This window comes from Macaca mulatta, chromosome 3 (genome assembly GCF_049350105.2).
Source record: "Macaca mulatta isolate MMU2019108-1 chromosome 3, T2T-MMU8v2.0, whole genome shotgun sequence".
Taxonomy (NCBI): domain Eukaryota; kingdom Metazoa; phylum Chordata; class Mammalia; order Primates; family Cercopithecidae; genus Macaca; species Macaca mulatta.
Window position 1 is genome coordinate 33,834,327 of NC_133408.1, and position 17,868 is coordinate 33,852,194.

General features: G+C 47.6%; 1 protein-coding gene across 1 annotated transcript in view; it reads right to left on the reverse strand.

Annotated features, from left to right (window-relative positions):
• Nucleotides 1-10,497: 10,497 nt before the first annotated feature.
• LOC698665 (putative ankyrin repeat domain-containing protein 20A4) overlaps nucleotides 10,498-17,868 on the reverse strand; it is a 41,425-nt gene continuing 34,054 nt past the window's right edge. Inside the window, 2 exon segments of the mRNA XM_077998156.1 lie at nucleotides 10,498-10,598; nucleotides 10,844-10,907. Coding sequence (XP_077854282.1) covers nucleotides 10,498-10,598; nucleotides 10,844-10,907 — 165 coding nt within the window.

The following is a 17,868-nucleotide window of genomic DNA, read 5'->3' on the forward strand; positions in this document are numbered from 1 at the left end:
TTTTGTAGAAATGGAGTTTCACTATGTTGCCCAGGCTGGTCTTAAATCCCTGAGCTTGAGCCAAGTGGTCTCAAGGCCTCACTGACCAGGACCTTACTGTCAAGGCCTCACTAACCAGGAGCTTTCTGACAAGGCCTCACTGTCAACGCCTCACCAGGATCTCACTGACTAGACCTCAATGTCAAGGCCTCACTGACCAGGTCCTTATTGACAAGGCTTCATCGTCAAGGCCTCACTGACCAGGTCCTTACTGACAAGGCTTCACTGTCAAGGCCTCACTGACCAGGTCCTTATTGACAAGGCCTCAGTGTCAAGACCTCACTAACCAGGTTCTTATGGACAAGGCCGCATTTTCAAGGCCTCACTGGCCAGGAACTCACTGAGAAGACCTCACGGTCAAGGCCTCACTGACAAGGCCTCACTGACCAGGTCTTTACTGACAAGCCCTCACTGTCAACGCCTCACTATCAACGCCTCACTGACCAGGTATTTAATGACAAGGCCTCACTGGCAAGACCTCACTGACCAGGAGCTTACTTAGCAGGCAACACTGTCTAGGCCTCACTGAGCAGAACCTCACTGACAAGGCCTCGCTATCAAGGCGTCACTGACCAGGAGCTTACTTACAAGGCCTCACTCTGATTGCTTCACTGACCAGGACCTCACTGACAAGGCCTCAGGGTCAAGGCATCACTGACCAGGAGCTTACTGACAAGGCCTCTCTGTCAAGGCCTCACTGACCAGGTCTTTACTGACAAGGCCTCACTGTGAACGCCTCAGTGACCAGGAAATAACTGACAAGGCCTCACTGAGCAGGTCCTTATTGACAAGGCCTCACTGTCAAGGCTTCACAAACCATGTCCTTACTGACAAGGCCTCATTGTCAAGGCCTCACTGACGAGGAACTCACTGAGAAGGCCTCACTGTCAAGGCCTCACTGACCAGGACCTCACCTCACTGACAAAACCTCACTGTCAAGGCCTCACTGACCAGGTCTTTACTGACAAGGCCTCACTGTCAAACCTTCACTGACAAGGTCCTTACTGACAAGGCCTCACTGTGAACGCCTCAGTGACCAGGAAATAACTGACAAGGCCTCACTGATCAGGACCTCACTGATCAGGAGCTTACTGACAAGGCCTAACTGACCAGGAGCTTACTGACAAGGCCTCACTGTCAAGGCCTAACTGACCAGGAGCCTACTGACAAGACCATACTATCAAGGCCTCAATGAGCAGGACCTCAGTGACAAGGCTTCACTGTCAAGGTCTTACTGACCAAGACCTAACTGACAAGGCCTCACCGTCAAGGCTTCACGGACCAGGAACTTACTGACAAGGCCTCACTGTCAAGGTCTCATTGAGCAGGAGATAACTGACAATTCATCACTGTGAAGCCGTCACTGATCAGGTATTTACTGACAAGGCTTCACTGTCAAGTCCTGACTGACCAGGAGCTTACTGACAAGGACTCACTGTCAAGGCCTCACTGACCAGGAACTCACGGACAAGGCCTCACTGTCAAGGACTCACTGACCAGGGGATTACTGACAAGTCCTCACTGTCAAGGCCTCACTGACCAGGAGCTTAGTGACAAGACCTCACTCTGATGGACTCACTGACCAGGTCCTCACTGACAAGGCCTCATGGTCAAGGCCTTACTGAATAGGAGCTTAGTGACAAGGCCTCACTGTCAAGGCCTCATTGACCAGGAGCTCACTGACAAGGCCTCTCTGTCAAGGTCTCACTGACCAGGACCTCACTGACAGGTCCCAACTGTCAAGGCCTCACTGACAAGGAGCTTACCGAAAAGGGCTCACAATCAAGGCCTCACTGACCAGGTCCTTACTGACAAGGTCTCACTGTCAAGGTCTCACTCACCAGGAGCTTACTGACAAATCCTCACTATCACAACCTCACTGACAAGGCCTCACTATCAAGGCCCTACTGATCAGGAGCTTACTGACAAGGCCTCCCTGTCAAGGCCTCACTGAACAGGAGGTTACTGAAAAGGTCTCACTATCAAGCCCTCACTGACCAGGTCCTTACTGTCAAGGCACCACTCACCAGGTCCTTACTGATAAGGCCTCACTGTCAAGGCCCCACTCACCAGGTCCTTACTGACAAGGCCTCACTGTCAAGGCCTCGCTGAACAGGTGATTACTGACAAGGCTTCACTGTCAAGGCCTCACTGTCAAGGCCTCACTCACCAGGAGCTTACTGACAAATCCTCACTATCACAACCTCACTGACCAGGACTTCACTGACAAGGCCTCACTGTCAAGGCCTCACTCACCAGGAGCTTACTGACAGGGCCTCATTGTCAAGGCCTCACTGAACAGGAGCTTACCTACAAGGCCTCACTCTCAAGGCCTCACTGCCAAGGCCCCACTCACCAGGTGCTTACTGACAAGGCCTCACTGTCAAGGTGTCACTGACCGGGTCCTTAATGACAAGGCCTCACTGACCAGGATCTCAGTGACAAGACCTCACTGACCAAGACATCACTGACAAGGCCTCACTGACCAGGACCTCACTGACAAGGCCTCACTGACCACGTCCTTACTGTCAAGGCTTCACTCTCAAGGCGTCACTGACCAGGAGCTTACTGACAAGGCCTCACTGTCTAGGCCTCACTGACAAGGGCTCACTGTCAAGGCCTCACTTACCAGGACCTCACTGACAAGACCTCACTGACCAGGAGCTTACTGACAAGATCTCACTGCCCAGACCTCATTGAGCAGGACCTCACTGACATGGCCTCACTATCAAGGCGTCACTGACCAGGAGCTTATTGACAAGGCCTAACTCTGATGGCCTCACTGACCAGGACCTCACTGACAGGGCCTCAAGGTCAAGGCCTCACTGATCAGGAGCTTACTGACAAGACCTCACTCTCCAGGCCTCACTGACCAGGTCCTTACTGATAAGGCGTCACTGACCACATCCTTACTGACAATGACTCACTGTCAAGGCCTCATTGACCAGGTCCTTACTGACAAGACCTCACTGTCAAGGCCTCACTGACCAGGATTTCAGTGACAAGACATCACTGTCAAGGCCTCATTGACCAGGACTTCACTGACAAGGCCTCACTAATTAGGACCTTAGTGTCAAGTCCTCACTCACCAGGAAATTACTGACAGGGCCTCACTGTCAAGGCCTCACTAACCAGGAGCTTACTGACAAGTAAGCTTACTGAAAATGTAGAAGCAGGTTCAGAAGTGGGTAATGACCAGAAGCTGCAGTTTGGAGGGCTTGGAAGAAGGCAGAAAGATGAGGGAAGAAATTCCCCAGAAAAAAATAACACAAATTCAAGTCCAAAACCCAGCAGGACAGTATTCACTCTATCTTTAAGCTCCATAATCATCAAGAGAACTATCATGCAGACAGCATTAAGGAAATAGTGCTTAATCATTCATGAAGAATCCAACCCCCACCTCATCTTTCACCCTCACCCACAAAATAATCTCTCCCATTCTCCCCACACCCCTACCTCTAACACCCACTCTTCCCCATGATTAAATCACCTCTCGCCAGGCCCCACCTTAAACATTCCCCATTACAATTCCATGAGAGTATTGGTAGGGACACAGTACCAAATCATATTATTCTGACCCGGGTCCCCCAAATCTCATATCCTGGTCACACTGCAAAATATGACGTCTTCTCTATAGTCCCCCAAAGTCTTAATTCATTCCAGCATTTACTCAAATGTCCAAAGCCCAAAGTCTCATCTGAGACAAGGCTGCCAGAGAAATACAAAACAAATTAACCACTTCCAAGGTACAAGATTGTACATTGGGTAAGCATTCCCAGTGAAAAGGAAAAAAAATTGCCAGAAAGAAGCAAAAAACACAGATGAAACTTATAAACCCCATGCAAGTCAAAAACCCAGCAGGCCAGTCATTGAAATCTATGGCTCCCAAATCATCCTTTCTGCATCTACATCCCACATCTAGAGCACAGGGGTGGATGGCTGGGCTCCCAAGGCCTTGGGCAGCTCAGTGTCTGGCTGTGCAGGGTCTTTCCCAGACAGTTGCCCTCATGGGCTGGGCTGGTGTTGAGTGCCTGTGTCTTTTCCACACTGGGGGTGCAAGCAGTTGGTGGGTCTCTGAATCTGAGGTCTGGAAAACGGTGCATTCCTGTGTGGGGGCTCCAACCTTATATGTTCCTTCTGTACTGCCCTAGTAAAGGATTCCCATGAGGCTCTGCCTCTTGGAAAGGCTTCTGCCTGGACACCCAGGTTTTCCCATGCATACTCTGGAGTCTAGACAAAGGCTCCCAAGCCTCTAGTTTTGTGCTTTGTATACCTACCGGCTTAACACTATGTGGAAGCCACTAAGGCTTGAAGCTTGCACCCCCGAAGAAGTGACCCAAGCTGTACCCGTGCATCTTTCAGTCATGGCTGGAGCTGGAGCTACAGGGATGCAAACAGCAAGGTCCCGAGGAGGGACGCAGCAGCTTAACCAGGGTACTGACCCAGGAAACCATTCTTTGGTCCTAGGACTCAGGGCTGTGACAGCAAGCTCTGCTGCGGTCTGGAAAATGGTGCAAGAAAATTCGAAGGTCTGCAAAGGTCTCTGAAATGCCTTCAAGGTCTTTTTAATATTGTCTTAGCTATTAGCACTGGGCTCCATTTTATGCAAATTTCTGAAGCCTTCTTGAATTTTCCCACTGAAAATCAGCTTTCCTTTTTGACCACTTGGCCAGGTTGCAAATGGTCCAGATTTTAAGCTCTACTTCTCATTTAAGTATAAATTTTAAATTCAGGTCATTTATTCGGTCACACAGAAGACCACAGGCTGTTCGATACAGACAAGACACCACTTGAGCTTTGCTGCCTAGAAGTTCATTCCACCAAATACACCCTAAATCATCACCCTCAAGTTCAAAGTTTCACAGGTCTCCAGGGCACAGGCACCATCCTGCCAAGTTCTTTGCTAAGGCAAAACGAAAGTAACCTTGGCTCCTGTTCCCAGTAAATTGCTCATTTTCATCTGAGACCTTCTAACCCTGGCTTTCACTGTCCATCCTTCAGTCACCCCTTTAATTGTAACTATTTAACAAGTCTCTATGGTCACCCTTTTAATTATAACTATTTAACACATTTCTATAATAGTGCAAACTTTCCCTCATCTTTCTGCCTTCTTCCAAGCCCTCCAAACTGCAACTTCTGGTCATTACCCACTTCTGAACCTGCTTCTACATTTTCAGCTATTGTTGTGGCAGCCTGACAATGTGGTAAAAAAAAGAAAAGTCCATTTTCAGGGGGAAAATTCAAATTCAAGAAGCCTTCAGATATTTGCATATAAAAGAAGCCAAATGCTAATGGTTAAAAAAAAAAAAAATTTCAGGGCATTTCATAGCTCTACTCTTAGATTATAAATTTTCTGTGATATTATTTTTAAAAGAGGTTTAATTGGCTCATGGTTCTGCAGGCTGTAAAGGGAGCATAGTGGCTTCTCCTTCTGGGAGGATTCAGGAAGCCGCCTAACCATACCAAAAGGCCAAGCAACAATGAGATGTTCCATGTGGCAGGAGTAGGAGGAAGGCAGGAAAGAGGTGCCACACCCTGTTATACAACCAGATCTCATGAGAACTCACTATCAGGAGATCAGCATCAAGAAGATTAACCATTGGTGAAGATCCGGCCACACCACTGCTCACTGTTTCCAGGCAGAAGCCTCCTGTAGAGGCAGAACATCTTGGAGCACCTCTACTAGGGCAGTACAGAAGGAAAATATGGGCTTAGAGTCCCCACACAGGAGGCCACCATCCTCCAGACCCCAGATTTATAGACCCACCAACAGCTTGCACTCTGAGTGTGGAAAAGCTACAGGCACTCAACCCCAGTCCAGCCCATGAGAGCAGCCATGGGGGCTAAAGCCTGCAAAGTCACAGGTGCACTGCCCTAGACTTTCCATGAGCCTCTGCCTCTGTAGCAGACTACTCCCACTCCCTGCTACACCACCATCTCACCACCCTACCAACGACCTACTCCTCACCCGACCCACCCCTTTTCCTTCTACCTCCACCCCGCTCCCATCCATGATTAAATCACCTCCAGCCAGGCCCCATGTCCAACAAGGATTACAATTCACATGAGTTTTGGTAAAGAAACACAGCCAAGTGAACCCGGGAGGCGGAGCTTGCAGTGAGCTGAGATCGGGCCACTGTACTCCAGCCTGGGCGGCAGAGCGAGACTCCCTCTCAAAAAAAAAAAAAAAGAGAATGGTGATGACTTTTGGCCGGGCGCGGTGGCTCAAGCCTGTAATCCCAGCACTTTGGGAGGCCGAGACGGGCGGATCACGAGGTCAGGAGATCGAGACCATCCTGGCTAACACGGTGAAACCCCGTCTCTACTAAAAATACAAGAAAATTAGCCGGGCGAGGTGGCGGGCGCCTGTAGTCCCAGCTACTCGGGAGGCTGAGGCAGGAGAATGGCGTGAACCCGGGAGGCGGAGCTTGCAGTGAGCTGAGATCGCGCCACTGCACTCCAGCCTGGGGCACAGAGCAAGACTCCGTCTCAAAAAAAAAAAAAAAAAAAAAAAAACACAGCCAAGTCATATTATTCTGACACTGATTCCCTGCACTCTCATATCCTTCTCATAGAGCAAAATATATTCATGCTTTTTCAAAAGTTTCCAAAAGTCTTAACTCATTCCAACATTAACTCAAATGCAAAATATTCAACACCTCATCTGAGACAAGTCTACAGTACCTTTTGCCTACGAGTCCCTGAATTTAAAAGGATGCTCTTTTCTTTCAAGGTGCAATAATGGTACAGGCATTGGGTAAGTTTTCTCAATCCAAAGGGAAGTAATTTCCCAGGAAAATAACACAAATAGGACGACAGGCCCAGTGCAAGTCCAAAATCCAGGAGGCCAGTATCCATTCAAACTCACAGCTCCAAAACCGTGAAGGCAACTCACCATCAAAAGGACAGCAAGAAGGAGACAGTGTTTAATCATTTGTCAAGGATCCACTCCCCGCCCCCAATTTTCACCCCTCACTCCCACTATAATTCCCCCATTCTCCTGACCTCCCAACCTTCCAACCCCCACTTCTCCACCATGATTAAATCACCTTCCACCAGCCCCGTCTTTAACATTCTGATTACAATTCCACATGAGTTTTGATAGGGACACAGAGCTAAATTTTATTTTCTGTCCCTGGTTCCCCAAATCTCATGTCCTTCTCACATTGCAAAATACAATGATGCTTTCCCTACAGTCCCCTAAAATCTTATATCGTTCCAGTATTTATACAAACATTCAAAGCTTAAAGTCTCATCTGACACAAGGCTACAGTCCCTTAGGCCCATGTGCCTCTGAAATATAAAGCAAATTAACTACTTCCAAGGTACAATGCTTGTACAGACATTGAGTTAAGCATTCCCAGCCAAAAGGAAGACATCTTTTGAAAAAACAAAACACAGGACTTACTGGAACCATGAAACTCCAAACCCAGAAGGCCAGTCATTCAATCCTACAGCTCCAAAATCACCCTTTTTGAAACCCTGTCCCACATCCAGGTCACAAGGATGTGAGGGCTGGGTTCCCAAGGCCTTGGGCAGCTCTGCACCTGTGGCTTTGCAGGGTTTGTGCCCCACGGCTGCCCTCATGGGCTGGGGTGGTGTTGAGTGCCTGTGACGATACAAGTTGTTGGGGGAGGTCCATGAATCTGGGGTCTGCATGATGGTGGCCTCCAGTGTGGGGGCTCCAACTCCATATTTTCTTTCTGCATTGCCCTAGTAGAGGTTTCATATAAGGCTCTGCCTTTTGGGGATGCTTTTGCCTGGACACCCAGGCATTTCCATACATCTTTCAAAATCTATAGAGGGGCTCCCAAGCCGCTAGTCTCATGCTCCACCCACCAGTGGCTTAACACTATGAGGAAGCCACCAAGGCTTCTAGCCTGCACCCTCTGAAGCAGTGATCCAAACTGTACCTGTGCATCTTTCAGCCACGGCTGGAGCTAGAGATGGAGCTGCAGGGATGCAGGCAGTAGGGCCCTGAAGGCTGCACATAGACAGGTGGGGGGGAGGTCATGGAGCTGGCCAAAGAAACCATTCTTCTCTCCTAGGCTCCAGGGCCTGTGACAGCAAGGGCTGCTGCAAAGGTCTCTGAAATGTCTTCAAGGCCTTTTCCCTATTGTCTTGGCTATTAGCACTGGGCTCCTTTTCATGCAAATTTCTGAAGCCTTCCTCAATGTTCCCTCTGAAAATAAGCTTTTCTTTCTGACCACTTGGCCAGGCTGCAAATTTTCCAAACTTTTGAGTTCTGTTTCTCATTTAATATAAGAGTTGGGACTTATTTAATGTAAGTCTCATTCAGAGGTCATTTCCTCCATCACATTTAAGAACACAGGCCGTTTGATGCAGGCAGGACACCTCTTGAGCTTTGCTGCCTAGAAGTTCATTCTGCCAGACACTCAGTAAATCGTCACCGTCAAGTTCAAAGTTCACAGATCTCTAGGGCAGGGTCACTGAGCAGCCATGTTCTTTGCTACAGCAAATCAAAAGTAACGTTTGCTCCTGTTCCCAGTCAGTTCCTCATTTTCACCTGAGACCTTCTAAGTCTGATCTTTACTGTCCATTTTCCTGTCAGCCTTCTGATCACAAGTATTGGACAGTTACTTACAACAATCCAAACTTTCCCTCATCTTGTCTTCGAAACCCTCCAAACTCTCCCAACCTCTGTCTTCTACTCCCTTTGGAACTAGCTCTCTTTGCCACAGCCTGGCAATGTGGTAAAAGAAGACAAGTCCATTTTCAGGGGGAAAATTCAAGAAGGCTTCAGATACTTGAATGAAAAGAAGCTGAGTGTTGACTCCCAAGACAATAGGGAAAAGGCCTTGAAGACATTTAATAGATCTACTTTGCAGTACTAACTTTCTCTACGATTATAAAGAAAAGAGGTTTAATTGGCTCATGATTCTGCAGGCTGTAAGGAAGTATAGTGGCTTCTGCATCTGAGAGGACTCAGAAAGCCTCCCAATCATACCAGAATGTCAAGAGGCAATGACACGATTCGTGTGGCAGGAGTAGGAGCAAGACAGAGAGAGGAAAGAAGTATCATGCCCTATTATACAACCAGCTCTCATGAGAACTCACTATCACTAGGGCAGCATCATGAAGATGGTGCTTAAACATTGCTGAAGGATCCATGACCCACAACCCACCCCCAACTCCCACTGTTTCCAGACAGAAGCCTCCTGCAGAGGTAGAGCCTCTTGGAAAACCTCTACTACGGAAGTGTGGAAGGAATCTATGGGCTTGGAGCCCCCCACACAGATGGCCACCAACGGTTCACACCCTCAGTGTGGAAAAGCTACAGGCCCTCAACACCAGACCACCCCATGAGAACAGCTGAAGGGGCGAAAGTCTGCAAAGCCACAGGTGCACTGCCCTAGTAGAAGTTTTCCATGAGCCTCTCACTCTGCAGCAGGCTACTTCCCATTTCCTACTACCCCCCACCCTCCCACCAGCCTACTCCTCCCCACCCTAACCAACCCTTTTCCTTCCACCCCCAACCCCCTCCCATACATTATTAAATCACCTCCGCAAGGCCCCACCTTCAACATTCAGAATAATAATTCCACATGGAATTTTATAGGGACACACAGCCAAACAATATTATTCTGTTCTTGATAACCCCAGAATCTCATGACCTTATCACACAGTAAAATACAATCATGCCTTCTCAAAAGTTTCCAACGGTCTTGACTCATTCCAAATGTAAAAACTTCAAAGTCTTATCGGAGACAAGGCTGCTGTCCCTTCTGCCTATGAGTCCCTGAATTGAAAAGGGATTTCTTTTCTTTCAAGGTACAGTGATAGTACACGCATTGTGTAAGCTTTATCCATCCAAAGGGAAGAAATTTCCAAGAATAACACAAATGGTTCCACAGGCCCAATGCATGTCCAAAACCCAGCAGGACAGTATTCACTCCATCCTTAAGCTCCAAAATCATCAAGAGAACTCACTATCATGTGGAAAGCATTAAGGAGATAGCATTTAAACATTTGTGAAGAATCCACCCCCCACCTCATCTTTCACCCTCACCCACAAAACAATCTCTCCCATTCTCCCCACACCCCTACATCCAACACTCATTCTTCTCCATGATTAAATCGCCTTCCACCAGGTCCCACCTTTAACATTCCCCATTACAATTACACATGAGTAATGGTAGGGACACAGAGCCAAATCATATTACTCTGGCCCTGGCTCCCCAAATCTCATATCCATGTCACACTGCAAAATACAATGATGACCTCTCTACTGTCCCCCGGTGACTTAACTCATTCCAACATTTACTGAAATGTCCAAGGACTTACAGATCCCCTGAAGTCTAAAACGCAGCAGGCCAGTCACTGAATCCTACAGATCCAATCACCTTTTCTGAATCACATCTCTCAACTAGAGCACAGGGGTGTGATGGCTGGGCTCCCAAGGCCTTGGGCGGCTCTGCGCCTGTGGCTTTGCAGGGTCTATCCCCCACAGCCGTCCTCATGGGCTGGGCTGGTGTTGAGTGCCTGTACCTTTTCCACAATGAGGGTGCGAGCAGTTGGTGGGTCTATGAATCTGGGGTCTGGAGAATGGTGCCTCCATGTTTAGAGGTTCCAACCCTATATATTCCTTCTGTGCTGCCCTAGTAGAGGTTTCCCATGAGGCTCTGCCTGTTGGAAAAGCTTCTGCCTGAACACCCAGGTTTTCCCATACATACTCTGGAGTCTAGACAAAGGCTCCCAATCCTCTAGTTTTGTGCTCTGTGCACCTCCTGGGTTAACACTATGTGGAAGCCACCAAGGCTTGAAGCAGAGACCCAAGCTGTACCTGTGTATCTTTCAGCCATGGCTGGAGCTGGAGCTGCAGGGATGCAGGCAGCAGGGTCCTGAGGCTGCTCATAGAGGGGGGTCATGGAACTGGCCCAGGAAACCATTCTTCTCTCCCAGGCCCCAGGGCCTGTGACAGCAAGGGCTGCTGCAAAGGTCTCTGAAATAGCTTCAAGGCCTTTTCCCGATTGTCTTGGCTCCTTTTCATGCAAGTTTCTGAAGCCTTCCTAAATTTTCCCAATGAAAATCAGCTTTTCTTTTTGACTACTTGGAAAGACTGCAAATCTTCCAAACTTTTGAGTTCTGTTTCTCATTTAATATAAGAGTTGAGATTCATTTAATATAAGACCCATCCAGAGGTCATTTCCTCGGTCACACAGGAGGGCACAGGCTCTCTGATGCAGACAGGACATCTCTTGAGTTTTGCTGCCCAAAAGTTCATTCCACCAGATATGCACTAAGACATCACCCTCAATTTCAAACTTTCACAGATCTCCAGGGAAGGGTCACCATGCAGCTTTGCTACAGCAAAACAAAAGTAACCTTGGCTCCTGTTCCCACTAAGCTCCTCATTTTCATCTGAGACCTTCTAAGTCTGATCTTTACTATTTTCCTGTCAGCTTTCTGATCACAAGTATTGAACAATTCTTTACAAAGATCCAAATGTTCCCTCATCTTCCTGTCATCGAAACCCTCCAAACTCTCCCGACCTCTGTCTGCTCCCCCCTTCTGAACCTCTTTCTACATTATCAGCTCTCTTTGTCGCAGCCTGGCAATGTGGCAAAGGAAGGCAAGCCCATGTTCAGGAGGAAAATACAGAAAGGCTTCAGATACTTGAATGAAAAGAAGCTGAGTGCTGACTCCCAAGACAATAGGGAAAAGCACTTAAAGACATTTCATACATCCACTTCACAGTGCTAATTTTCTCTATGATCAGAAAGAAAAGGAGTTTAATTGGTTAATGATTCTGCAGGCTGTAAAGAAGGGGCTTCTGCATCTGAGAGGACTCGGGAAGCCTCCCAATCATATCGGAATGTCAAGGGGCAACGGAATGTTTTATATGCCACAAGTAGGAGCAAGACAGAGAGAGGAAAAAGGTGTCATGCTCTTACTCAACCCGATCTCATGAGAACTCACTATCACAAGGGCAGCATCATGAAGATGGTGTTTAAACATTGGTGAAATATCTGCCCCACACCCCCAACTCCCACTGTTTCCAGGCAGAAGCCTCCTGTAGATGCAGAGCCTCTTGGAAAACCCCTATTACAGAAATGCAGAAAGAAAATATGGGCTTGGAGCCCCCACGCAGGTCACCACCAACCTCCAGGCCCCAGATTCATAGACGCACCAACAGCTCCCACCCTCAGTGTGGAAAACCTACAAAGCACTCAATACCAGCCCAGCCCAGCCCACGAGAACAGCTGAGGGGCTAAACTCTCCAAAGCCAAAGGTGCTACAATTCCACATGAGTTTCATAGGGATACACAGGCAATCTATATTATTCTGACACTGATATCCCAGAATCTCCTGTCCTTATCACAGAGCAAAATATAATCATGACTTTTCAAAAGCTTGCAAAAAGTCTTAACTCATTCCAAATGTAAAAAATTCAAAGTCTCATCTGAGACAAGGCTACAGTCTCTTCTGCCTATGAGTCCCTGAATTTAAAATGGAGTTCTTTTCTTTCAAGGTACAATGATGGTATGGCCATTGTGTAAACTTTCTCAAAGGGAAAAAATTTACAAGAAAAATAACACAAACGGGCCCACAGGCCCAACACAAGTCCAAAACCCAGCAGGAGAGTATTACTCCATCTCACAGCTCCAAAATCATCAAGAGAACTCACTATCATGCGGACAGCATTAAGGAGACAGTGTTTAACTATTCGTGAAGAATCTGCTCCCACACCCTCATCTTTCACCCTCACCCACAAAATAATCTCCCCCATTCTCCCCACACCCCTACCTCCAACACCCACTCTTCTTCTCCATGATTAAATCACCTTCCACCAGGCCCCACCTTTAACATTCCCCACTACAACTCCATGTGAGTTTGGTAGGGATGTAGAGCCAAATCATAGTATTCTGACCCTGGCCCCCCATATCTCATGCTGTTCTCACACTGCAAAATACAATGATGCCTTCTCCAGTTTCCCAATGCCTTAACTCATTCCAGCATTTACTCAAATTTCCGAAGCCCAAGGTCTCTTCTGAGAAAAGGCTGCTGTCCCTTCTGCCCCTGAGCCTCTGAAATACAAAGCAAATTAACCATTTCCAAGGTACAATGATTGTACAGGCATTGGGTAAGCATTCCCAGGCAAAAGGAAGAAATTTGCCAGAAAGAAGCAAAAAACACAGATGGGACTTACAGACCCCATGCAAGTCAAAACCCAGCAGGCCAGTCAATGAAGCCTACAGCTCCAAATCTTTTTTTGTTGTTGTTAAATCCAGATTCCACATCCAGAGCACAAGGGTGTGAAGCCTTGGGCAGCTCTGCACCTGTGGCTTTGCAGGGCCTATCCCCCACAATTTCCCTCATGGGCTGGGCGGGTGTTGAGTACCTGTATCTTTCCCACAGGGAGGGTGCAAGCTGTTACTCTATGAATCAGGCATTTACAGAATGGTGCTTCCCTGTGTGGGGGGTTCCAACCCTATATGTTCCTTCTGTACTGCCCTAGTAGAGGATTCCCATGAGGCTCTGCCTCTTGGAAAGGTTTTGATCTGGACACCCAGGTTTTTCCATACATACTCTGGAGTCTAGACGAAGAATCCTCAGCCTCTAGTTTTGTGCTGTGTGCACCTGGTGGCTTAACACTATGTGAAAGCCACCAAGGCTTGCAACTTGCATCCTCTGAAACAGTGACCCAAGCTGTACCTGTGCATCTTTCAGCCATGGCTGGAGCTGGAGCTGAAGCTGCAGGGATGCAGCCAGCAGGGTCCTGAGGATGGACACAGCAGCGGGGCCATGGGACAGGAGAAGAAAACCAATCTTATCTCCCAGGCCTCAGGGCCTGTGACAGCAAGGGTGACTGCAAAAGTCTCTGAAAGGCCTTCAAGGCTTTTTTAACATTATATTGGCTAGTAGCACTGAACTCCATTTTATGCAAATTTCTGAAGCCTTCTTGAAATTTCCCAGTGATAATCAGATTTCCTTTTTGACCACTTGGCCAGGCTGCCAATTTTCCAAACTTTTAAGCTCTCATTCTCATTTAAATATAACTTTCACCTTGAGGTCATTTCTTTGGTCACATGTAAGACCACAGGCTGTTCCACACAGACAGGACACCTCTTGAGCTTTGCTGCCTAAAAGTTCATTCCACCAGATACACTCTAAATCATCACCCTCACGTTCAAAGTTTCACAGGTCTCTGCATTAGGGGCATCATACAGCGACATTCTCTACTAAGGCAAAAGAAAAGCGACCTCGGATCCTGGTCCCAGTAAGCTCCTCATGTTCATGTGAGATCTTCTAAGCCTGGCCATCACTGTCCATCCTTCTGTCACCTTTTTAATTATAACTATTTAACAAGTCTCTACACTGGTCCAAACTTTTCCTCATCTTCCTGTCTTCTTCGAAGACCTCCAAACTCTCCAACCTCTGGAAGTTACACACTTCTCAACCTGTTTCTACATTTTCAGCTACATTTGTTGCAGGCTGGCAATGCGGTAAAAGAAGACAAGTCCATTTCGGGAGAAAAATTCATGCAGGCTTCAGATATTTGCCTGAAAACAAGCTGAGTGCTGACTGCCAAGACAAAAGGGGATAGGCTTTGAAGGCATTTCATAACTCCATAGAACTGATTCGCTGTATAATCAGAAAGTAAAGAGGTTGAACTGGCTCATGGTTCTGCAAGCTTTAAATAAATCATAGAGGCTTCTGCTTTTGGGAGGACTCAGGAAGCCTCCCAATCATACCAGAAGACCAAGCAGCAATGGTATAATTTATATGGCAGAAGTAGAAACAAGACAGAGAGAGGAAAAAGATGCCACACTCTCTTACACAACCAGATTTCCTGAGAACTCCTTGTCACAAGGTCAGCATCAGAAGATGTTGCTTAACCACTGGTGAAAGATCTGCCCCCTACCACCCCCACTCCTCACTGTTTCCAAGCAGAAGCCTGAGGCAGAGGCAGAGTCTCTTGAAAACCTCTACTCGGACAGTGCAAAAAATATATATATATATATACATATATATATATGGGCTTGGAGGCCCCACACAGGAGGTTACCATCCTCCAGACACACAATTCACAGACCGACCAACAGCTTGCACTCTCAGTGTGGAAAAGCTACAGGCACTCAACACCAGCCCAACCATGAAAGCAGTCATGGGGGATAAGGCCTGCAAAGTCACAAGTGCACTGCCCTAGTAGAGGTTTTCCATGAGGCTCTGCCTCTGCAGCAGACTACTCCCCCTTTCTACTGCCCACCACCCTCTCACCAACCTACTGCCAGCCTACTCCTCTGATCCTACCCACTTGTTTTTCCTTCCACCCTTACCAACCTCCCATTTATGATTAAATCGCCTCCCACCAGGTCCCACCTCCAACATTCAGGAACACAATTCCCCATGAGTTTTTGCAGGGAAACACAGCCAAACCATATTCTGACCCTGATACTCCCACCTTTCATGTCCTTCTCACAGAGAAAAACACAAACGTCTTTTCAAAAGTTTCCAAAAGTTTTAACTCATTCCAGTAGTAACTCAAATGTAGTAAATTCAAGTCTCATCCAAGACAAGGCTGCAATCCCTTCTGCCTATGAGTCCCTGAATATATAAAAGGGAGTTCTTTTCTTTCAAGTTACAGTGATGGTACAGGCACTGGGTAAGCTTTCTCAACCCAAAGGGAAGATTTTCCCAGAAAAATAACACAACTGGGACACAGGCCCAATGCGAGTCCAAAACCCACCAGGACAGCAATCATTTTTCATGAGAACTCACTATCACACAGACTGCATTAAGGAGATACTGTTTAATCATCTGTGAAGGATCTGCCGCCAATCCCCACGTTCCACCCCCACCTGTGCCGTGAAACCCCATTCTCCCACCCTCCCACTTCCAACCTCCATTGTCCACCATGATTACATCACCTTCTACTGAGCCCCACATTTATCATTTCCCATTACAATTCCACAAGAGTTTTGGTAGGCAGGCAGAGCCAAATCATAGTATTCTCCCCTTCGTCCCCCAATTTCATGTCCTCCTCATACTGCAAAATACAATGATGCATTCTCTACAGTCCCTCAATGGATTAACTCATTCCAGCATTTACTGAAATGTCAAAAGCCCAAAGTCTCTTCTGAGATAAGGCTGCCATCCCTGCTGCCCCTGAGTCTCTGAAATACAACGCAAGTTAACTCATTCCAAGGTATAATGATTGTGCAGGCATTGGATACGCATTCCAAGCCAAAAGGAAGAAATTTGCCAGAAAGCAGCACAAAACACGGATGGGACTCACAGATCCCATGCAAGTCAAAAACCCAGCAGGCCACTCATTCCATCCTACAGCTCCAAATCATCTTTTGGGAATCTATGTCCACATCCGGAGCACAGGGTGGTGTGATAGCTGGGATCCCAAGGCCTTGGGGAGCTCTGCACCTGTGGCATTGCAGAATCTTTCCCCTGCAGCTGCCCTCATGGGTTGGGCTGGTGTTGAGTACTTGTACTTTTTCAACACTAAGGGTGCAAGCAGTGGGTGGGTCTATAAAACTGGGGCCTGGAAAGGCTGCCTCCCTGAATGGGTATGGGGACTCCAACCCTGTACTCTCCTCTGCACTGCCCGAGTAGAGGTTTCCCACGAGGCTCTGCCTCTTGGAAAAGCTTCTGACTGGACACCCAGGCTTTCTGATACATCCTCTGGAGTCTAGACGAAGGCTCCGAAGCCTCTAGTCTTGTGCTCTATGCACCTGCTGGCTTAACGTTATGGGGAAGCCACCAAGGCTTGGAGCTTGTACCCCTGAAGCAGTGACACAAGCTGTACCTATGCATGTGTCAGGCATGACTGGAGCTGGAGCTGCAGGGATAAAGGCAGTAGTGTCCTGAGGCTACACACAGCAGTGGGGCCATGGGGCTGGCCCAGGAAACCATTCTTTTCTCCTAAGCTCCAGGGCCAATGACAGTAAGGGCTGCTACAAAGGTCTCTGAAATGCCTTCAAGGCCTTTTTACCCATTGTCTTGAATTACTAGCACTGGTCTCCTTTTCATGCAAATAGTGAAGCCTTCTGGATCTTCCCCCTGAAAACCAGCTTTTCCTTTGGACCACTTGTCCAGGTTGCAAATTTTCCAAAGGTTTAAGCTCTGCTTCTCATTATAAGTTCCAACTTAGGGTCATTTCTTTGACCACACATAAGAACATAGGGTTTTCGACGTAGGCTCCAGCTTTGCTGCTCAGAAGTTCATTCCACCAGACACAAAACCCTCAAGTTCAAAGTTTCACAGATCTCCAGGGCAGGGTCACAGCGTAGCCGATTACTTTGCTAAGGCAAGACAAAAAACCTTGGCTCCGGTTCCCAGTAAGTTCCTCATTTTCATCTGAGACCTTCTAAGCCTGGCCTTCACTGTCCATCCTTCTGTCAGCCTTTTAATCACAACCATTTAACAAGTCTCTGCAATGGTCCAAACTTTCCCTCATCTTCCTGTCTTCTTCCAAGCTCTCCAAACTCTCTAACCTCTGGCCATTACCCAATTCAGAACTTGCTTCTACATTGTCAGGTATCTTTGTCACAGCCTGGCAACTGGTAAAAGAAAAGTCCATTATGCCGGGCGGTGGGGTGGGGAGCGGGGAACATCAAGAAGGCCTCCAATATTTGCATGAAAAAAGCCCAGTGCTAATAGTCAAGAGATTGTGGGAAAGGCCTAGAAGACATTTCATAGCTTCACTTTGCAGCATTAACTTTCTGTACGTACATAAAGAAAAGAGGTTTAAATGACTCTCAGTTCTTCGGGCTGTAAAGAAAGCATAGTGGTTTCTGCCTCTAGAAGGACTCAGGAAGTCTCCCAATCATACCAGAAGGCCAAGCGGCAATGA